At 45.6% G+C, this 20,992-nt stretch overlaps 2 protein-coding genes across 3 annotated transcripts in view; both read right to left on the minus strand.

Annotated features, from left to right (window-relative positions):
• Nucleotides 1–4,821, minus strand: part of LOC138665387 (uncharacterized) — a 139,167-nt gene extending 134,346 nt beyond the window's left edge. Inside the window, exon 1 of one of the 2 annotated variants that reach the window (XM_069752810.1) lies at nt 4,771–4,821. The gene's annotated coding sequence lies outside the window, so the exon portion shown is untranslated. The remainder of the gene's footprint in view (nt 1–4,770) is intronic. The other variant, XM_069752812.1, reaches the window with a different exon arrangement.
• Nucleotides 4,822–13,764: 8,943 nt separating this feature from the next.
• LOC138665390 (uncharacterized) lies at nt 13,765–19,079 on the minus strand. Its single transcript, XM_069752817.1, has 3 exons — nt 19,003–19,079; nt 17,888–18,004; nt 13,765–15,559 (listed from the first exon to the last, which is right to left on the minus strand). Exons 2-3 carry the CDS (start codon nt 17,955–17,957, stop codon nt 14,601–14,603), a joined length of 1,029 nt encoding a protein of 342 aa, XP_069608918.1. The 5' UTR covers nt 17,958–18,004; nt 19,003–19,079; the 3' UTR covers nt 13,765–14,600.
• Between the last annotated feature and the right edge of the window lie 1,913 nt (nt 19,080–20,992).

The raw sequence follows: 20,992 nt of genomic DNA on the forward strand, positions 1-20,992 counted from the left end.
TTTGTGGATGAGGGTAGTAGTTTTGTACTGGATTCTGGAGTGGATGGGTAGCCAGTGTAATGACTGGCACAGGGTAGAGGCATCGGTGTAACGGTTGGTGAGGAATATGATCCTGGCTGCAGCATTCAGGACAGATTGGAGCGGGGAGAGTTTTGCAAGAGGGAGACCGATTAGTAGAGAGTTACAATAGTCCAGACGAGAATGAATAAGTGAAACAGTAAGAGTTTTTGCAGAGTCGAAAGTAAGAAAAGGGCGAATTCTAGAAATGTTTTTGAGATGCAGGTAAGAAGAGCGAGCCAGTGATCGGATGTAGGGGGTGAATGAAAGGTCAGAATCAAGGATGACCCCAAGGCAGCGGGCATGTTGCTTTGGAGTAATGGTGGAACCGCACACGGAGATGGCAATGTCAGGCAAAGCTAGGTTAGTAGAGGGAGAGAACACGAGGAGTTCAGTTTTTGACAGGTTTAGTTTCAGATAGAGGGAGGACATGATGTTAGAGACAGCGGTAAGACAGTCACTGGTGTTTTCTAAAAAGGTCGGTGTGATATCGGGAGCAGAAGTGTATAATTGGGTGTCGTCAGCATAGAGATGATACTGGAAACCAAATCTACTGATTGTTTGTCCAATAGGGGCAGTATACAACGAGAAGAGTAGGGGGCCTAGGACTGATCCTTGAGGAACCCCAACAGTAAGGGGAAGGTGAGAGGAGGAGGAACCAGCAAAACATACAGTGAAGGATCGGTCAGAGAGATAGGAGGAGAACCAGGAGAGAACGGTGTCCTTGAGGCCGATGGAGCGGAGCATAGTGAGGAGGAGCTGATGATCCACAGTGTCGAATGCTGCAGAGAGATCCAAGAGAATTAGCATGGAGTAGTGACCATTAGATTTAGCTGTTAGTAGGTCATTAGAGACTTTAATGAGGGCAGTTTCAGTAGAGTGTAAAGAGCGGAAGCCAGATTGAAGAGGGTCGAGAAGAGAGTTATCTGAGAGATAGCGGGTAAGACGGGAGTGGACCAGGCGTTCGAGGAGTTTAGAGATGAAGGGAAGATTAGAGACAGGTCTATAATTAGCGGCACAGTTTTGGTCGAGGGATGGTTTTTTAAGTAATGGATGTATGATGGCATGCTTAAATGAGGAGGGAATAATACCGGAAGTGAGGGAAAGGTTGAATATTTTTGTTAGGTCAGAGGTGACAGCCGGGGAAAGGGACTGGAGGAGATGTGACGGAATGGGGTCACTGGTGCAAGTGGTCGGGCGAGAAGATGCAAGGAGCCTGCTTACTTCTTCTTCTGTAACTGCTTCAAAGTCAGAGAGTGAACTAGATGCAGTGGGGGAGGGAGGACAGTGCATGGTATGAAGAGATTGGGAGATGATTTCCTGTCGAATGTGGTCAATTTTTTCTTTGAAGTAATTGGCCAGATCGTCAGCACGGAGATCCGTGGTTGGGGCCTGCTCTCTTGGGTTGAGTAGGGACTGGAACGTGTCAAAGAGACGTTTAGGGTTATTGGACAGGGAGGTGATGAGGGTGTTGAAGTAGGTTTGTTTGGAGAGGTGAAGGGCAGAATTGTATGTCTTTAGCATGAACTTATAATGGATGAAATCTTCTGGTAGATTAGATTTTCTCCACAGACGTTCTGCGCACCTGGAGCACCGCTGCAGGAAACGTGTTTGCAGCGTGTGCCACGGTTGTTGCCGTCTGTGCCGAGTTGTTTTCTGTATAGGAGTAGCAGCTTCATCCAGAGCACTTTGCAGGGTTTCATTGTAATGCTTCAATGCAGAATCAGGACATGAGATGGAGGAAATAGGGGCCAATGAGGACTGCAAGTTCTTCATAAGTTTCTGGGTGTTAATGGCCTGTATGTTTCTATAGGTGTGGAAAGTGGGGGTGACCTGAGCGGGATGGCAGTTCTTGATAGAGAATGAAAGAAGGTTGTGGTCAGAGAGCGGGAGAGGGGAGTTTGTGAAATCATCCACTGAGCAAAGTCGGGAGAAGACCAAGTCAAGGGAGTTTCCATCTTCATGTGTTGGAGAGTTAGTATGCTGCGAGAGGCCAAAAGAGGAGGATAGAGATAAAAGGTGAGAAGCAGATGGGGAGAGGGGAGAGGCAATGGGGATGTTGAAATCACCCATGATAAGGGTGGGGGTGTCACAGGAGAGAAAGTGTGGAAGCCAGGTGGCAAAGTGATCCAGGAACTGATGAGAGGGGCCGGGAGGACGATACACCACCGCCACTCGCATGGAGAAGGGGACGTAGAGTCTGACCACATGGACCTCAAAGGAAGGGAAGACAAGTGAGGGTACTTGGGGGATAACTTGGAAAGTACATTTGGGTGAAAGGAGCAGACCAACGCCTCCACCTGCTCTGTTGTCTGATCTTGGGGTATGAGAAAAGTGTAGTCCACCATATGAAAGAGCAGCAGCAGCGGTGGTGTCTGACTGCTGGATCCAGGTTTCAGTAAGAGCCAGGAGATTAAGAGAATTAGAAAGGAAGAAGTCAATTGTAAATCATGCACCTTCTTCCGGCAAAAAACACTTGAAGAATAGATATGTCATTTTTTAAACGCTTGACACTTATAAAAGCCATGCTTACACAGAATTACATAAAGAGGTACGAAGTGACACGTAGAGCAGTAGATTAAAGTATTATTGATCTTTATTGAAACAATATTTTTTTTTTAAATTACGTAACATTAAAAGACAGGAGATGGAATAAATTGGACCTCCAAAAAGGAATCGGGATGTGACACAGCAAAAGATTTTTAAAGTGATTATGTACAATATATCTGCATTAGGTATAGTATCCCGATAGGAAATTTGACTGGACTTAGCATATGGGTGGACATAAATAATGTCTCATAACAAGAGAACCCCGCCCCCCTTATTTTTAACAATGCAGTCCTATATCAAATAAAATAAAGGGTAATGAATAGCAGGATATATTAGTGAGCACCCTTTTCCCAGGAAAAAAACATGTAGATAACACAGCCTATGTCATGCTTCTGATCAAATCAGGGGTGGTCTAAAAGTAAGAACAATGTACAGGTCCTTCTCAAAAAATTAGCATATAGTGTTAAATTTCATTATTTACCATAATGTAATGATTACAATTAAACTTTCATATATTATAGATTCATTATCCACCAACTGAAATTTGTCAGGTCTTTTATTGTTTTAATACTGATGATTTTGGCATACAACTCCTGATAACCCAAAAAACTTGTCTCAATAAATTAGCATATTTCACCCATCCAATCAAATAAAAGTGTTTTTTAATAACAAACAAAAAAACCAACAAATAATAATGTTCAGTTATGCACTCAATACTTGGTCGGGAATCCTTTGGCAGAAATGACTGCTTCAATGCGGCGTGGCATGGAGGCAATCAGCCTGTGACACTGCTGAGATGTTATGGAGGCCCAGGATGCTTCAATAGCGGCCTTAAGCTCATCCAGAGTGTTGGGTCTTGCGTCTCTCAACTTTCTCTTCACAATATCCCACAGATTCTCTATGGGGTTCAGGTCAGGAGAGTTGGCAGGCCAATTGAGCACAGTAATACCATGGTCAGTAAACCATTTACCAGTGGTTTTGGCACTGTGAGCAGGTGCCAGGTCGTGCTGAAAAATGAAATCTTCATCTCCATAAAGTATTTCAGCCGATGGAAGCATGAAGTGCTCCAAAATCTCCTGATAGCTAGCTGCATTGACCCTGCCCTTGATGAAACACAGTGGACCAACACCAGCAGCTGACATGGCACCCCACACCATCACTGACTGTGGGTACTTGACACTGGACTTCAGGCATTTTGGCATTTCCTTCTCCCCAGTCTTCCTCCAGACTCTGGCACCTTGATTTCCGAATGACATGCAAAATTTGCTTTCATCAGAAAAAAGTACTTGGGACCACTTAGCAACAGTCCAGTGCTGCTTCTCTGTAGCTCAAAAGTGGCTTTACCTGGGGAATGCGGCACCTGTAGCCCATTTCCTGCACACGCCTGTGCACGGTGGCTCTGGATGTTTCCACACCAGACTCAGTCCACTGCTTCCTCAGGTTCCCCAAGGTCTGGAATCGGTCCTTCTCCACAATCTTCCTCAGGGTCCGGTCTCCTCTTCTCGTTGTACAGCGTTTTCTGCCACATTGTTTCCTTCCAACAGACTTACCATTGAGGTGCCTTGATACAGCACTCTGGGAACAGCCTATTTGTTGAGAAATTTCTTTCTGGGTCTTACCCTCTTGCTTGAGGGTGTCAATGATGGCCTTCTTGACATCTGTCAGGTCGCTAGTCTTACCCATGATGGGGGTTTTGAGTAATGAACCAGGCAGGGAGTTTACAAAAGCCTCAGGTATCTTTTGCATGTGTTTAGAGTTAATTAGTTGATTCAGAAGATTAGGGTAATAGGTCGTTTAGAGAACCTTTTCTTGATATGCTAATTTATTGAGACAGGTTTTTTGGGTTATCAGGAGTTGTATGCCAAAATCATCAGTATTAAAACAATAAAAGACCTGACAAATTTCAGTTGGTGGATAATGAATCTATAATATATGAAAGTTTAATTGTAATCATTACATTATGGTAAATAATGAAATTTAACACTATATGCTAATTTTTTGAGAAGGACCTGTATGTTTCATATAGGAAAAGAAACTAATGTCAGACAACTAAAAGATGGTCACTAGGTGGCCATAAAGTCTAGCGTCTGAGAAGTTTAGTACATATGAAAGAGAAGACCACGCAAGACGTGAAAAAATGATCAATAGGCTGTGAATTATTACCTGAGAAGGAGAGAGGGGAGATGATGCAGAGGGTGTAGGAGAAGGGTCACATCCCGCGCCTGACGAGTGCCGTTTTGCCTTGCAGCTTCTTCAAACCAGAGGGGCGTAATGGAGACTAGGTGTTGGTAAGAAGTTATATATCCAGGGACCGGGTGTGATGCTAAGAAGAGGGGGCGGAGTCCATCAGCACAGTAAGCTAAGGTAATGGGCCTGTGGTACGTTGCTAGGCGCGTGCCAGGCGTTGTTAGTGGTGCATAGGTCAGTCAGGTGCTCAGATGGAACAAGAGACTTCAGGTCCTGCACCCGATGACACACGGTGGAACACACCGCGCGTCATGGAAGTGGCGCCGACTGGAAGTCAGAAAGAGTGCCAAGACTGGCGCATGTGCACCAACGCTAGAGAAAAAGGTGCAAAGGAGGGGAAATGTGAGGGATCAATATGCCCTCATTAGCTGTCAAGATGCAAGTAAAAGTGAAACCGCGGCACCGTTGTGGGAAGATTAGAAGGAGGAGGGATATATGCAAAATAAAAAGTGAAAAAATAAAATCATGAAATTGACACATCCCTAAGAGCAAATCATAATAGCGGAGAGTCATATGGAAAGATAGGGAAGTGTCAGTGCATGAGAAGGGGGTACACAAATGGTGCTATTTTGTCATGAATACAGAGAGAACATTTTGATGCAAGATAAGGGGGGATAAAGTATATATATAAATTGGGGGGTAATAACCTAAGTAAGTAAATGGGGAAGGGAAAGGTGTGGAGGGTGTGTGATTATCAATATAATTAGGATAGGATATCCCATATTAGAGGAAAGGTATAGTGCTATTGGTGCCGCTTTACATGTTGTTCGAACGCCGAAAGGGATATGGGGGTGAAAAGATAGGTAAAACGGGAGGGGTCAATAGGGCCAGCATTGTAGAGTGCTGATAGTGTTGTTGCCAGAAATGGAAGTATGAGGCTGTGATGCCAACAAAATAAAGTGCTAATAGTGCCATATTAGGTATTGTTGCCAAATACTAAGGAGTATGGGGATAGAAAATTTGAGGAAGGTGCACTAGTGCTAGCTTATTGGGAGGGTAACTATTATGAAGAAATATAAAGGTAATAAATAGATGGGGATTGTAGGTACCATAAAATTAATAATAATAAATCCCAGAAAAGCCATATATTGGGTAAGCTAATGGAATACATGGCCCAGGAGTATGCCACGGTTTCACTTTTACTTGCATCTTGACAGCTAATGAGGGCGTATTTATCCCTCAAACCTTAAACTCCCTCCAGAAACCTAAAAGTACAGGCCCCCATCTCCAATCTCAGTGGTGAGGATCTGGTCACTTATTTCCTAGAAAAATCAACCACATCCATCAGGATATCTCAGCCCAATCTCCTCAGTGCCAGGATCCCCTTCCCTGCCGCACCTGAAGCTCACTAGACATCTTTGAGCCTGTTTCAGAAGAAGAAGTTTCCAAGCTCCTCACTTCTGCTCGGCCTACAACCTGCAATAGTGACCCCATTCCTTCACCTCTCCTGCAGTCTCTCTCACCAGTGGTCACCACTCACCTGACTAAAATATTTAACCTCTCTCTTTCTTCAGGTATCTTTCCCTCCTCATTTAAACATGCCATCATTACCACTTTACTTAAAAATCCATCCCTGGACCAGAACTGCACGGCTAACTACAGACCTGTCTCTAACCTTTCCTTCATCTCCAAACTCCTGGAACGCTTGGTCCACTCCCGTCTAATCTGCTATCTCTCGGATAACTCTCTTCTCGACCCCTTACACTCTGGTTTCCGCTCTTTACACTCCACTGAAACTGCCCTCACTAAAGTCTCTAATGATGTTATAACAGCTAAATCCAAAGGTTATTGCTCTCTGCTGATTCTCCTGGATCTATCTGCCACATTTGATACTGTGGATCACCAGCTCCTTCTCATTATGCTCCGCTCCATAGGCCTCAAGGACACAGCCCTCTCCTGGTTCTCCTCCTACCTCTCTGACCGCTCCTTCACTGTATCTTTTGTCGGCTCCTCTTCCTCTCCTTGTCCCCTTACTATCGAGGTTCCGCAGGGCTCAGTCCTGGGCCCCCTTCTTTTCTCTCTATACGCTGCCCCTATTGGACAAACAACCAGCAGATTTGGGTTCCAGTACCATCTCTATGCTGACGACACCCAATTATACACTTCTTCCCCTGAAATCACCCCCACTGTAACTCAAAATACCAAGGATTGTCTGTCTGCTGTCTCTAACATCATGTCCTCCCTCTATCTGAAAATAAATCTCTCCAAAACTGAACTACTTGTGTTTCTCCCTTCTACTAACCTCACTCTACCCAACATCGAAATTACCCTGGAGGGTTCAACCATAACTCCCAAGCAGCATGCCCGCTGTCTTGGGGTCATATTTGACACCGAGCTTTCCTTTACTCCCTATATCGGATCACTCACTCGCTCCTGTCACCTGCATCTTAAAGGGAACCTGTCACCCGTTTTTTTCAGATTGAGATAAAAATACCGTTAAATAGGGCCTGAGCTGTGCATTACAATAGTGTATTTTGTGTACCCTGATTCCCCACCTATGCTGCCGAAATACCTTACCAAAGTCGCCGTTTTCGCCTGTCAATCAGGCTGGTCTGGTCAGATGGGTGTGGTGACATCGATGTTTCTTCCCCCAGATCTTGCTCATCTTTCCGTTGGTGGCGTAGTGGTTTGCGCATGCCCAACTGCCGAATCCACTGCGCAGGTGAAGAAAAAGAGTGCGATCTGCGCTATTCCCCTGGTTATCGGTGGGGGTGGCCATCTTCCTGAGGCCGCGCATGCGCAGATGGAGTGTTCTGCTGCCCGGGGCTTCAGGAAAATGGCCGCGGGATGCCGCGCGTGCGCAGATAGAGATCGCGGCGGCCATTTTTCTGAAGCCGAGATGCGAACTCAGCTTCAGAAAAATGGCCGCCGCGATCTCCATCTGCGCACGCACGGCATCCCGCGGCCATTTTCCTGAAGCCCCGGGCAGCAGAACACCCGGGAGAGCCGACCCCTATACAGGGATCATTAGGAGCAGGCCCGAGGGGGTCAAATACCGCAACAGCTGGCACCAAGAGGGATGGTTCAGGAGAAGACAGGAGGCCCGTAGACTGGACCGAGGAGGGAAGACCACCTGGACTGGCTGGAGCTAGGGAAACAGGAACAAAAAGACGGGCTACAGGAGTAAGAGCTAGGGGCGAGACAGAAGGATGGGATGGAAAAAGTAGATGGAAGAGACAGGTAGTCAGGAGTGGACAAGCAGTCAGAACCGGACAGAAGACAAGAACAGGGCTAAAACTGCGTACAATAAGCACACGGTAATCAGGCGCCTCCAATATGGAGGAGCTGCCTGATATAGCTTGAGTTGTTACCTGATAGGAACGCCCAGAACCACGAAGGACGAAGGAAGGGTTAAGAGGAGAGAGGAGCGCATAATCAACATAATCAAACTGAAAATACATATATATACCGTATATATGTAAGACATTTTTGTAGGTAAATATTACCGGGTGCATAAAGATCAAAGAATCAAAACATAAAGTGCAAAGTGCATATAATCACAATTTAATCCGGGAAAAGATACAAATATTACATAAAAAATCATAGCAGTGCTCCAAATAACCACATTAATTATAAGGACTACATATCATATACCCCACAATGCATAATACGATGGTTATAGAGTATGTTAGGTCAAAGTGACTCAACCATACCATTACTAATAGGAACATATAGAGGTGTATATATAGTGAGATACAAAAACAAAAAAACTTCACAAATAAAAAAACTCTAAATAATATATCACATCTTAGATATATTCAAATTTATTCAAATATCCAGCGGACATTTATCCCATATCAAAGAATGGTTGGTGTCTCTAGTGATCATGAAGGGATGTACTGTCTCTTAGTATGACAAGGTATTGTATTGCCAGTAGATCTCCTTATGATGGTAAGTATACGTAAGCCTGATGTTGACGTCATTACAGTTCAATCCTGACATGAAATTTGATTACTATGCCAGATAAATAGAATATCATCTGTTATGATCTGGTGGTTTAGGAGCAACATGGGATGAGCTCTGAAGGAAGTGGTACCTGTACTGACCGCAGTCCCTAAGCTCAACACAACACTAGAAGTAGCCGTGGGATGCTCCTGACACTCCCTAGGCACCTCGTCACAGCCTGAGAACTAACTACCCCTAAAGATAGAAACAGGAAAACTATCTTGCCTCAGAGAAAATCCCCAAAGGATAGATAGCCCCCCACAAGTAATGACTGTGAGTGGAGAGGGAAAAGACATACACAGAATGAAACCAGGATGAGCACAGGAGGCCAGTCTAGCTAGATAGATAGGACAGGATGGAATACTGTGCGGTCAGTATAAAACACTACAAAAAATCCACACAGAGTTTACAAAAATCTCCACACCTGACCAAAGGTGTGGAGGGTAAATCTGCTTCCCAGAGCTTCCAACTACACAGAATTAATTCATACTGACAAGCTGGACAAACATAGAATGCACAGAACGGATAAGTCCACAACCTGTGGACAGAAAAGAGCAAGCAAGGACTTAGCTTAGGGAAATCCAAAGAGATGTGAATCCAACCAGGAACCATTGACAAGTGGCACAAGCTGAAGGAAAGAGCCAGGCTAAATAGCCGAGCAGAAAAGACAATCAGTGGAAGCAGCTGCTGACTGCTAAATCCAAGGAGCAGCCATTCCACTTAAAACCACCGGAGGGAGCCCAAGAGCAGAACTCACAAAAGTGCCGCTTACAACCACCGGAGGGAGCCCAAGAGCGGAATTCACAACAGTACCCCCCCCTTGAGGAGGGGTCACCGAACCCTCACCAGAGCTCCCAGGCCGATCAGGACGAGCCAAGTGAAAAGCACAAACCAAATCGGTGGCATGGACATCGGAGGCAACAACCCAAGAATTATCCTCCTGGCCATAACCCTTCCACTTGACAAGATACTGAAGCCTCCACCTCGAAAAACGAGAATCCAAAATTTTCTCAACCTCATATTCCAACTCTCCCTCAACCAACAGTGGGGCAGGAGGATCAACTGAGGGAACAACGGGCACCACATATCTCCGCAACAAAGATCTATGGAAAACATTATGAATGGCAAAAGAGGCTGGAAGAGCCAAACGAAAAGACACCGGATTGATAATTTCAGAAATCTTATAAGGACTAATAAACCGAGGCTTAAACTTAGGGGAAGAAACCTTCATAGGAACATGACGAGAAGACAACCAAACCAAATCCCCCATACGAAGCCGAAGACCAACACACCGACGGCGGTTAGCAAAACGTTGAGCCCTTTCCTGAGACAACGTCAAATTGTCCACCACATGAGTCCAAATCTGCTGCAGCCTGTCCACCACAGAATCCACACCAGGACAATCAGAAGGCTCAACCTGCCCAGAAGAAAAACGAGGATGAAAACCAAAATTACAAAAGAAAGGTGAAACCAAAGTAGCCGAACTAGCCCGATTATTAAGGGCAAACTCGGCCAACGGCAAGAAAGCCACCCAATCATCCTGATCAGCAGACACAAAGCATCTCAAATAGGTCTCTAAGGTCTTATTAGTTCGCTCAGTTTGGCCATTAGTCTGAGGATGAAACGCCGAAGAAAAAGACAAATCAATGCCCATCCTAGCACAAAAGGCCCGCCAAAACCTAGAGACAAACTGAGAACCTCTAAAAATCCAAAAAATGCGTTAAACCGCACCTTATACCCATACGGCCTTCATAGGCTTAGTGGCGCACGTCACTGCCAGGGGGTCAGCCCAGCTACAAAGTCCAATCCATAATAAAAAAGAAGACAGCGCCACACCGGTCAGTGAAAAATGACTTACAGATTTAATCTGCCATCTGCGGCGACGTTTTGGTACAATGACCTTTATCAAGCACAGTCTGACACATGTTCCAACCACCATTATATACTACTAGCACCACCCCTCATTACATAATCCACCAATAGGAGTATAGCACCATAAAAGTAAACACAAATGAATACACATAAATACATTTACATATATAGAAAATACATTACAAACACATAGAAACAATGCTACATCATCTAACAAAGACATACTAGCCCTGATTGCCAAAAATCCAAAAAACCAGCCCACTACAATGTAATCCAGATCCCCCACATAGCGATATAAACAAACCGCAGTCCTCCAATAGATCTACAGCATGCCCCGTAGCTAAGATACAGGCCAACCCTCCGAATGATGTCATCACGGCCATAGTCCAATTGGAAGTCAATCATAAGTCATGTGAACACAGGGGTGGATAAGATTGCTGCGCAAGTCCAGTTCATTCCTGCAATAGATCCCCACTGAGCATGACGGCCACAAACCAGGACATAACTCCACCCCCAGAATGATACCATGGTAACCGTCGTCCAATCAAATACTCGGTCGTCCTTCACATGATCGCAGGGGTAAAAACAATAGCCATGTAAGTCCAATTTGATCTCTCCTGTGTATAACACAGACAACTTCCAAGAAGGAGTCCGCAGATGTAACAGCATTGCGCAGATTCACCATCTTCCAACAGCGGTTGCTTGATCAGCTATACAGGGGCAGTAACATCCATGTCCCACAGGACTTCCATGCGCTGACGATTGTAGATACTTCTCCATAGTATATGGCAATCCGGCAATATATAAAAGTCTATTGATTCAAAGCTGAGACTCATGAGATAATTAGGAAAAAAGCAGCTATATATAATATAACACAAATCCCTTAAACATTATATATAAACTGTAACAGCATTGCACAGATTCACCATCTCCGAGCAGCAGTTGCTTGATCAGCTATACAGGGACAATAACATCCATGTCCTAACAGCACATATATCCCAGATCTAACCAACCAACATATACTGACAATAATGCAAAATATCTGCATCATATAAGATAAATTCTTCCAACTTACAATAGACCTCTCCATATATGCTAATTGGTCTCCCTGGCGTGAACCAAGCACAGTGAACTATGCATGGACACACCAAGTAGTACAATAGCTCCCCTCAAAAAAAAGGGGGGCAAATCATATAATGAACACAGAATATTAAATATTAAATATCGGGGGAATTGGCAATCATGTTCAAATAGCTGGTCTGATAGGGCCCATCATTGCTAATACAGATACAAGTCCTTGCCTTGGAGTCAGCTGTTGAGGGTGAGGAGGATTGTTTCCTGTGAGGACTCTGTAGACGATAGATTGGAAGAAATGTGTCGTAAATTTTTATCAAGGGGATATCCTAGGGTTGACCTTGAGAAATTTAAACAGCGGGCTTTGGTTACCAGACGTGAGGATCTTTGGGTTCCGAAGGATAGGATTGAGATAAATAAAAGAATCCCATTTGTGAGTACGTATAATCGCATGAGTTCCAGGATCTCGGGTATTATACGAAAACATTGGTCCCTGCTGAACAAGGGTCATTCTAATGTTTTTGAGTTTCAAACACCTCCGTTATTTTCGTATAGGAGGAATAAGAACTTGAAGGATGAATTAGTTTCTTCTGATATCGGCAGCTCAAAAAGGGATTTACAGACGACATTGAGCCAACCCAGTCTTGGCAATTTTCCGTGTTTGGGTTGTGCTAGTTGCAGTAACATGCTCAAGGGGGCCTCTTTCTGTCACCCATATACCGGTAAAAGATATGATATTAAGAGACGGTATACGTGTAGGAGCAGTTATGTTGTGTATGTCCTGACCTGCCCTTGTGGTCTTTTCTATGTGGTGGAGACCACAATGGAGGTCAGGGCGAGAATTAGCAAGCACAAGAGCACGATTAGAACGAAGTTGTTGGATTTACCTGTTCCGAGACACTTTCATGATAAGGGACATTCGGTCAATCAACTAAGGTATAGGGTGATTGATGATGTACCAGTGATGCGCCGGGGTGGTGATCGTATTACCCTTTTGAAAAGGAAGGAACTAAGGTGGATCTTTGAGCTGGATACCCTACACCCTAGGGGGATGAACTTGGACTATCAACAAAGTTGTTGTCTCTAGTGACCTTTTTATATTTCTTGCGGTATTCTTCAGGTATATTGTTTTTAACCATCTTTGTTATATATATTTGCTATATCTAAATAAGTTTTGTTATTCTGTATGTATATGATGTATCTGTATTAGCAATGATGGGCCCTATCAGACCAGCTATTTGAACATGATTGACAATTCCCCCGATATTTAATATTTAATATTCTGTGTTCATTATATGATTTGCCCCCCTTTTTTTTTGAGGGGAGCTATTGTACTACTTGGTGTGTCCATGCATAGTTCACTGTGCTTGGTTCACGCCAGGGAGACCAATTAGCATATATGGAGAGGTCTATTGTAAGTTGGAAGAATTTATCTTATATGATGCAGATATTTTGCATTATTGTCAGTATATGTTGGTTGGTTAGATCTGGGATATATGTGCTGTTAGGACACGGATGTTATTGTCCCTGTATAGCTGATCAAGCAACTGCTGCTCGGAGATGGTGAATCTGTGCAATGCTGTTACAGTTTATATATAATGTTTAACCCTCCGTCAGGCGCAATAGATCTGACAGGCACACAGTAATTAGTTTCACTTCTCTCTCCTTGCCCACTTATCAGAAAACCCCACCACTCCTAGTTATCTCCTGACTCTACAGGCTCTATGAAACCTGATATCACAGTGACTCAGCAGACCTTCTAGTAAGCAGATATCAACACTTTGGCTTCTCAGGCACATTGCGCCTGATTTCAACACAAATTGAAAGGTTAGTATTTTCTTTTTTTATTCATCACGATTGTGTATTTAGCTTGTTTTATGAAGGATTAATGCTAAGTTAGTGTACATAAGTACTGACTGCTACGACCCAAGACCGTTTTCTCCCATCAACTGACACACACAACAGTTATCGTAACTTTTAAAACTTTATTGGGAAATATATTCATAACATTTCCATCTTTTACTTTGGGTAAATATTTTTTGGTCGCAGCTTAAACCGGCAGTATCTGCCAACAACAGGGGTGTAGGGAGATTACTGCCTTCCGGTCTCCCGGGCAGGTATCTTCACCACCAACAAAAACTCCACCCTTCCGCCAAGGAGGAGCGAACCCCAATGCATGCACCGCCTGAACCACGCCTTCTCTAATACCATTGAGGAAGATATCTATTCCCGCCTCATTCAAATGAACTCCGTCTGGAAGCAGAAAACCGGAATTGTCCCCTTCCAGCCGATGGTGCCGAACAACTATACCATTTTTAAGCCTTACAAAATGCGATATCCTCTGATTCAACGTGCGTCTGGATCTCTCCATGGCATTCAACTCCCTGGCCCCCCGCCACACCAGCCTTGGGATAACTTCGGACCAGACCAGACGCATCAATGGGAAAAAACTCGGAAACTTGTCCATGTCTGATTTGATCAGTGTAAGTAGTTCAGCCAGTGGGGATGAAGCCAGGTCGTTTCCTCCGGCATGGATGACGACAATGGTGGGGGATGAAGCCACCCGTGCAATATGAACCACCTCCGGAAGGACTTGGGACCACATCATGCCTCTCATGCCACGCCATATCACGTCGACATCGTTGAACCCCAGGGATCGCCCTCCTGGGCCCAATTCAGCGCGGCAGGCAGCCCAATAGACGTATGAGTGACCCACTATCCAGACACTGGGTCGCACCCCATCTGGGAATAAAATGCAAACAATTAGACAATAACCGACAATCAAAGGAAATTAACCGATGTATTACCAAAGCTGCTCCCATATTATGATAGTACTAAAAACAACCCAAATTTTTTTATAGCAATAAGTCAGGCCTGATGTATCTATTAAAACAGCGAGATCTCCATCTACCCACCCTTTGAATTTCTGATTCGAACAAACCCGCTCTAGATGCTTCTGTTGCTGCGCCTATACGAAATGAGTGAGTCCCAAATTCTGCTGCGGGCATTCCAACCATTGACAACGTACGTCTCAATATAGCTAAAAATTGGCCCGACACTAGTGGAACCCCATTTTCATGTACGAAAAATTGAGAACCATCCTTCCTAACTCGTGTGTAATTCAAAATTAGCATTAACGGGCATATGTCCTTGTTGATGGCAAATATAGGGAACCAAGTTCCCCTACCTTCTTGATCAGTTTTGGATTTACGTATTCTAATCCTTAGACCGTCGTTGCAAATCAGAATGTCCTCCCGCCTAAGGCCACCCGGTTTATTCAAAGCAGTAGGAACAATCTCACTGACCCGCATGGCCCCAAAAAATGCTAGGCCAAACGCCGCTGATGTTAGCGCAGCTTCGTATTTGGAATCGCAAACAGAATCCGTTGCCTTAACCAAGTTCACTAACAAATCAAAGGATATAGGACGCCTGTTATCACCGTGCTTATTTGCTCGTCGCCAACCTTTCAGTATCTGGCTAACCAGAAAATGTTTCGTGGAATCCGGCCAGCCTCGCAGCTTGAAATGGAACGCTAGCGCAGACATACGATTGCGCGCCACTGAACCCGACACTCCCATAGCATACATCTTGGATAAGAACCCCATTGTCACCTGCATTCGAGCCTCCTCTGAAGACCCCACTGGTTTTCCTTCTGCTAAAAAGCACCACTCCTCCCACACCTTACCATATGCTTTCCAGGTTGACGGGGCTATCGAAGATCGTATTAGCGGCATCAGGTCCCCAGGACATCCCAGATCGACTGTGGGCATTCCACCTCCTCCAAGGGCTCCTGAATGCGCCGTCCCAGTACATCCTGCGAGTGAGATCCAGTTAGTAACTCAGACACCTTCTCATTGCTGACCATTAGTGCGTTTGCTTTAAACCAAACATTAAATGTTAAACATTTCAATACTATGAACCTAATTAGGTCTAACACCAACGATGAAGGAGATGCTAGGTAGTTGATGGCATGAGCCCCGCTAACGGTTTTAAGGTGAAGACGAATACGCTTGTTGGCCAATTGTGAACCCCAGATTTCCATGGCCACTGCCACAGGAAGGAGGTCAATCAGGGTTGGCTCTGCGTGCCAATTCCTGTGAACCCATAAAGCAGGCCAATTCGCTGAACACAATTTGTTACCCAGACGAATGCTGAAACCAGTGTGGCTTGACGCCGCAAAAAACAAACCCATATCCTCATTTGAGCATTCTGACTCCTGAAAGCAAGTCCTACCATTGTAGTTGTTGAGGAACAGCTTCCATGTGTTTAAATCAGAACGTAGATGTGCTGTAATCCTGATTCTATGGTGGCTTTGTTTCACTCCTCTCGTGGCTATCATTAATCTGCGCGAGAAGATCCTGCCCGCTGGCATGACCCTACAGGCAAAATTCAAGGAGCCAAGCATTGACTGCATTTGCGTCAATGTGACTTTACCAACCGAAATACATCCGCTAATGAGTTCCAGCAGTTTCTTAATTTTTTCCATCGGCAACCTAAATTCCATGGCGACCGAATCGATTTTGATCCCGAGGAATGTGATCACTGATACTGGCCCAATCGTTTTTTCAGGGGAAAGTGGGACCCCGAAATGTTCCATGCCATCTTTGAATTGGGCTAGGGTTGTGGAGCAAACATCTGATCCAGCTGGACCAACTATCAAAAAGTCATCGAGATAGTGCGTGATGGCGGTTTGCCGAGTGATTTTGCGAGCAACCCATTCTAAAAACGTACTAAATAATTCGAAATAAAAACAGGAAATAGAACACCCCATGGGAAGACATGTGTCATAATAGTATAGATCCTCAAATTTAGCTCCCAGTAGGTGGTGACAGTCCGGGTGTACCGGAAGCAGCCGGAACGCGGATTCTATGTCCGATTTTGCCATAAGGGCCCCCGGGCCCGCGCTTCTGACTAAGTCGATCGCTTTGTCAAAGGAAATGTAAGTGACGGCTGTTTCATCCCTGGGTATACCATCGTTAACCGACATACCCTTGGGGTATGATAGGTGATGAATTAATCGGTATTTACCTGACTCTTTTTTGGGAACTATACCCAAGGGGGAAACCCGTAAGTTAGGAAAAGGTGGGGAATTGAAGGGACCGCGAAAGCGACCCAACCTGATTTCCTTGTCCAACTTCGCTGCTAGTACGTCGGGTAATTCCTTTGCGGATTGTAAGTTTGTGGCCGATTGTGGCTCCGGGGACCAATTAAATGGGATGAAGAACCTATATGAAAAACCGAAACGCAGTTGCCCCGCAGCCGCTTTATTGGGATATTTGTCCAGCCACGGCTCCATTCTTTTTACGCTCACTGGCGTCGTTAACCTCACCTGTAGAGGGATTTTTTCCGGAGTTAGCTTTTTGGAGTGGTCGTGTGCATTTTGCCACAGGGTGGGAACCTCCGCACGCTGAACACTCATGTCTATATTTGCAGAGCCCATAAAACTTACAGTGTCCTTCATTAAATAACCAGCATGAACCTGGTCTACGCATGACTGTTGCTGCCGCGTTGTTACCGGACCCGGCAGCGGGCCCGTGAAAGGATTGGGTTGCTCTTTGCGCCATCATCAATCGGAGCCACGAATCCGTGGCTTTCATACCCCAGCCTAATTGGGGGTTGGCGGCCAAGCGACGGCGGAAATCCTCATCATATTTCCACCATGCTGATCCCCCGTGTGCCTTATAGGAGTTGTAGATGCTATCTAGGTATATAAATAGCTCGGAGCACCTTTCGGGGTGCTTCTCCCCCATAACGCATCCCAGGACCGCAAACGCTTGCAACCAGTTATTGATGGGTTTTGCAACTTTTGGTTTACGTTCATATGTTTTTTCTCCCAACCGCCTCTCTCTATCTATCGAGTGCTGGTCCGTGGAGACCAGGGACCATATGTCAATGAAATCATTAGCCCAAATTTGTTCCTTGATAGCGCTATCCAAGTGGGCTCCTAACGGAGGGACCCCACAGAATAGGCCATCCTTGTACACCTCTGGGCGGGGCGGAGGGGGTTGCCTGCAAGGTCCCACTGGTTGTAGCAATTTTGGGTTGACATAGATCCTGCCCCCTGTGGCCGCACTTGCTGCTGCGTCTGAAATATTGGTGTTGGTTCTCTCCCCTCCCCATGCCCCGACAAAGGGGTACTCACCGATCGGTGCATTGGCCTCCGGACAGCTTACTTCCCGTGCCACGGGAGTCGACGGACCTTGGCGTTCCATGCGCTGTATGGACCTACGACGAGAGGACTCCTGCCTGTGTGACCTGCCTGAAGAACTATCAGATGAAGAAGGCGAGCGCCAACGCGAAGCTCTAGACCGTCTGCTACGTCGGCTGGACCTAGATCTATATGAACGCCGTTTGCTACCATGACGATCGCGCTTCCTATGCCTGCTTCTGCGATGCTCTCTAGGGGATGACGATGATGACGATGATGATCTGCGCGCGGGGCGGATACCCGCACTCTGTCTGCTATCCAGAGCCGGGGTGCCAGCACCCTGACTTGGGGCATGAACACCGGTTGCCATCAGTGATATTGACGCTGAGGCGTTCTGGTGTTCCCCTAATGCCGCCTGCGAGGGAATAATTTGCCCGCCCGGGAATTTGTGAATACGGTGTGCTAAAAATAAGTGGGTAAGGTGGAAACTGTGAGTCGCCCCCTATACTAGTCTGGGAGTATGCACCGTGCTGACCTGATGCTAATATTATGTGGGGTGATCCCATGTTCTGCTGTGCTACCGCTGCCCCATCCTTGTCCCTGACAGTATTAGCATTAGCTTCCCCTGCGTTGCTTGAAAGTGGAGGAATACCTCCCTGCGGAGCCTCAGTCTCCTTTCCTGCCGTCCCTGAGTCCTGTGATGAAGCAGACGTTCCTTGAACTCCCCCCATGCTGTTTCTAGTTAGGTGCCCAGCTCTGGCTAATACTGCTGGCACCTGCAGTCCTGCACTCCCTCTTATTGTTCCCGGGGCAGAAGGGGGAATAAAGCTTATGTCGCTAGTCCCCGACTCTTGTGTCTCCCCCACCTGCTGCAGTTCACTTCCTCCCGTCCCGCTGGCGCCGAGAGCAGCAGGGGCGCGCGCACGAGAGCTGCGCGCGCTCTTTTTTGAAATCGCTGGCGGGCTCAGCCGTGCCGGAGGCCGGGTGGCTCTGCGAGAGCGCCGACCCTCCGGTGGCGCCGCCGTCTGCATTATGGCAGGGAAGGAGTCGCTCCTGGTCAGCAAAGCTGCTAGCCAAGCGCTGCCTTCCCTGCCAATCCTCTCCCTCACCGCACTCTCCAGCGGGTCCATCACACCGGCAGCCCAACAGGTCCGGGTCCTGGGATCGGATGTGATTCCGGCGCTTCCTGGCGCCAAGAGCAGGAGATAAGCCCCGCCCCCTCCTCGGGGAGTTAACCCCGTATTCATCCTTGCCTCACTCGATGGGAGATCTCTCACCAACAAGCGTGGGGAAGGCGCAGCAGTCAGGGGACAGCGGCATGAGCCGCAGTGTCCCAAAGTTTTCTTAGACAAAAGGAGGGTGGCTTCTAAGGCACATTGTGCCCTAACACATATTCTTTCTCTCTTGCTTCAGATTTTCTGCTGCAATGGCCAGAAAACAGTATGATTCATCTAAACCCCTTCATTTAGAAGAAATGAAGATTTTTTTGTTAGAAGATGATGAGGAAGAACCAGCAGTAACTGAGGATTTAGAGGAATCTAGTGACATTTCATCTTAAGATGAGGTAGCAGAATGTAACACTGATTCTGGAACAGAGCAGGATGGTGATGACACTGATACAGAGGAAATAGACACAGATCTAGCTTATTATTTGGGCAAAGATAAAAATACAAAGTGGAACAAAAAGGCACCCAAGAACAAACAGCGCAGAGAATCCCACAATATTATTACACACCTTCCTGGAGTTATTGGAAGTGCTAGAAAAGCTAAAACTGCAGTGGAATGTTGGAGTAATCTAATTACAGATAGCATGTTGGAAACTATTGTTCGGTTCACTAACCAGTATATTGACACAATCAAAGAGCAATTCTCCAGAGAGAGGGACATCAAAAACACTGATGTGATTGAACTCAAGGCATTTATTGGCTTGTTATACCTAGCTGGTGCTTTCAGAGCAAATAGGCAAAGTTTGGAGGAGCTGTGGGGGACAGACGGTGATGGCATCGACAAATTCAGCCTTGTGATGAATCTGAAACGATTCAAAGTCCTGATCCGTTGCGTCCGTTTCGATGATCGAAGTACCCGGACAGAACGAAAAGGTTATAACCGGCTTGCACCAATTCGGGACATATTTCAACAATTTATTATGAATTGTCAAAAAAGCTATTGCCCGAGGCAAAACCTCACTATTGATGAGATGCTTCCAGGTTTCCGTGGAAGATGTGGTTTTCGGCAACATATACCATCGAAGCCAAACAAATATGGAATTAAAATTTTTGCCATGGTTGATGCAAGGATGATGTACACTATGAACATGGAAGTTTATTGTGGAAGACAGCCACCAGGTCCTTTCAATGTGAGCAACAAGCCTAGTGATGTGGTAAAGAGAATTGCTGAGCCAATGTTTGGATCTGGTCGAAATATCACTGCTGACAACTGGTTTACTGAATTTGATCTGATTGATTTTTTAAAAACGAAAAAGCTGTCATATGTGGGAACTGTTAGAAAAAACAAAAGGCAGTTGCCGCCAGATTTTCTATATACAAAAGGCAAACAACAGTATAGCACTATGTTTGGGTTCAGTAATGGAAAGATTTTAGTTTCTTACATCCCACGCGAGAGGAAAAATGTGATTTTGGTCTCTTCACTACATAATGATTACACCATTGATCCAGAGTCTGGGGAGCTAAGGAAACCAGAAATCATAACTTTTTATAATTTGACCAAAAGCGGCGTTGACACTGCTGACCAAATGTGTGGCAATTTCAATGTAAGTCGAAATACCAAACGCTGGCCGATGGTAATCTTCTTTACAATGCTGAATGTGGGTGGCATCAACTCACAAGTAATTTACCTCGGTAATGAACTTAAACAAATGCGCAGAAGAATGTACCTAAAACAATTGGCTAATGAACTGGTGAGTGGAGAGCTAAGCCTAAGAAGTACAAAGACGGTTGGAATGCCCCTTGCCCTGCAACACCGGTTGAAGAGATATCGTCCCAAGGACGTTCCAGAACAAACACCGACTCTACCACCTTCTAAAAGACGCAGTTGTACTACCTGCTCATTTGTATCTGGTTTCAGGAGGCTTTCTAAATA

Source organism: Ranitomeya imitator, chromosome 2 (genome assembly GCF_032444005.1).
Source record: "Ranitomeya imitator isolate aRanImi1 chromosome 2, aRanImi1.pri, whole genome shotgun sequence".
Taxonomy (NCBI): domain Eukaryota; kingdom Metazoa; phylum Chordata; class Amphibia; order Anura; family Dendrobatidae; genus Ranitomeya; species Ranitomeya imitator.

Excerpts from the sequence above, each read along its gene's own strand:
- LOC138665390 (XM_069752817.1), bottom strand. The coding sequence starts at position 17,957 with ATGGAACGCCAAGGTCCGTCGACTCCCGTGGCACGGGAAGTAAGCTGT. Across the intron at positions 15,560-17,887 it reads GGAGGCCAATGCACCGATCG|GATGTACTGGGACGGCGCAT; the intron begins GTGAGTACCCCT and ends TCTCACTCGCAG.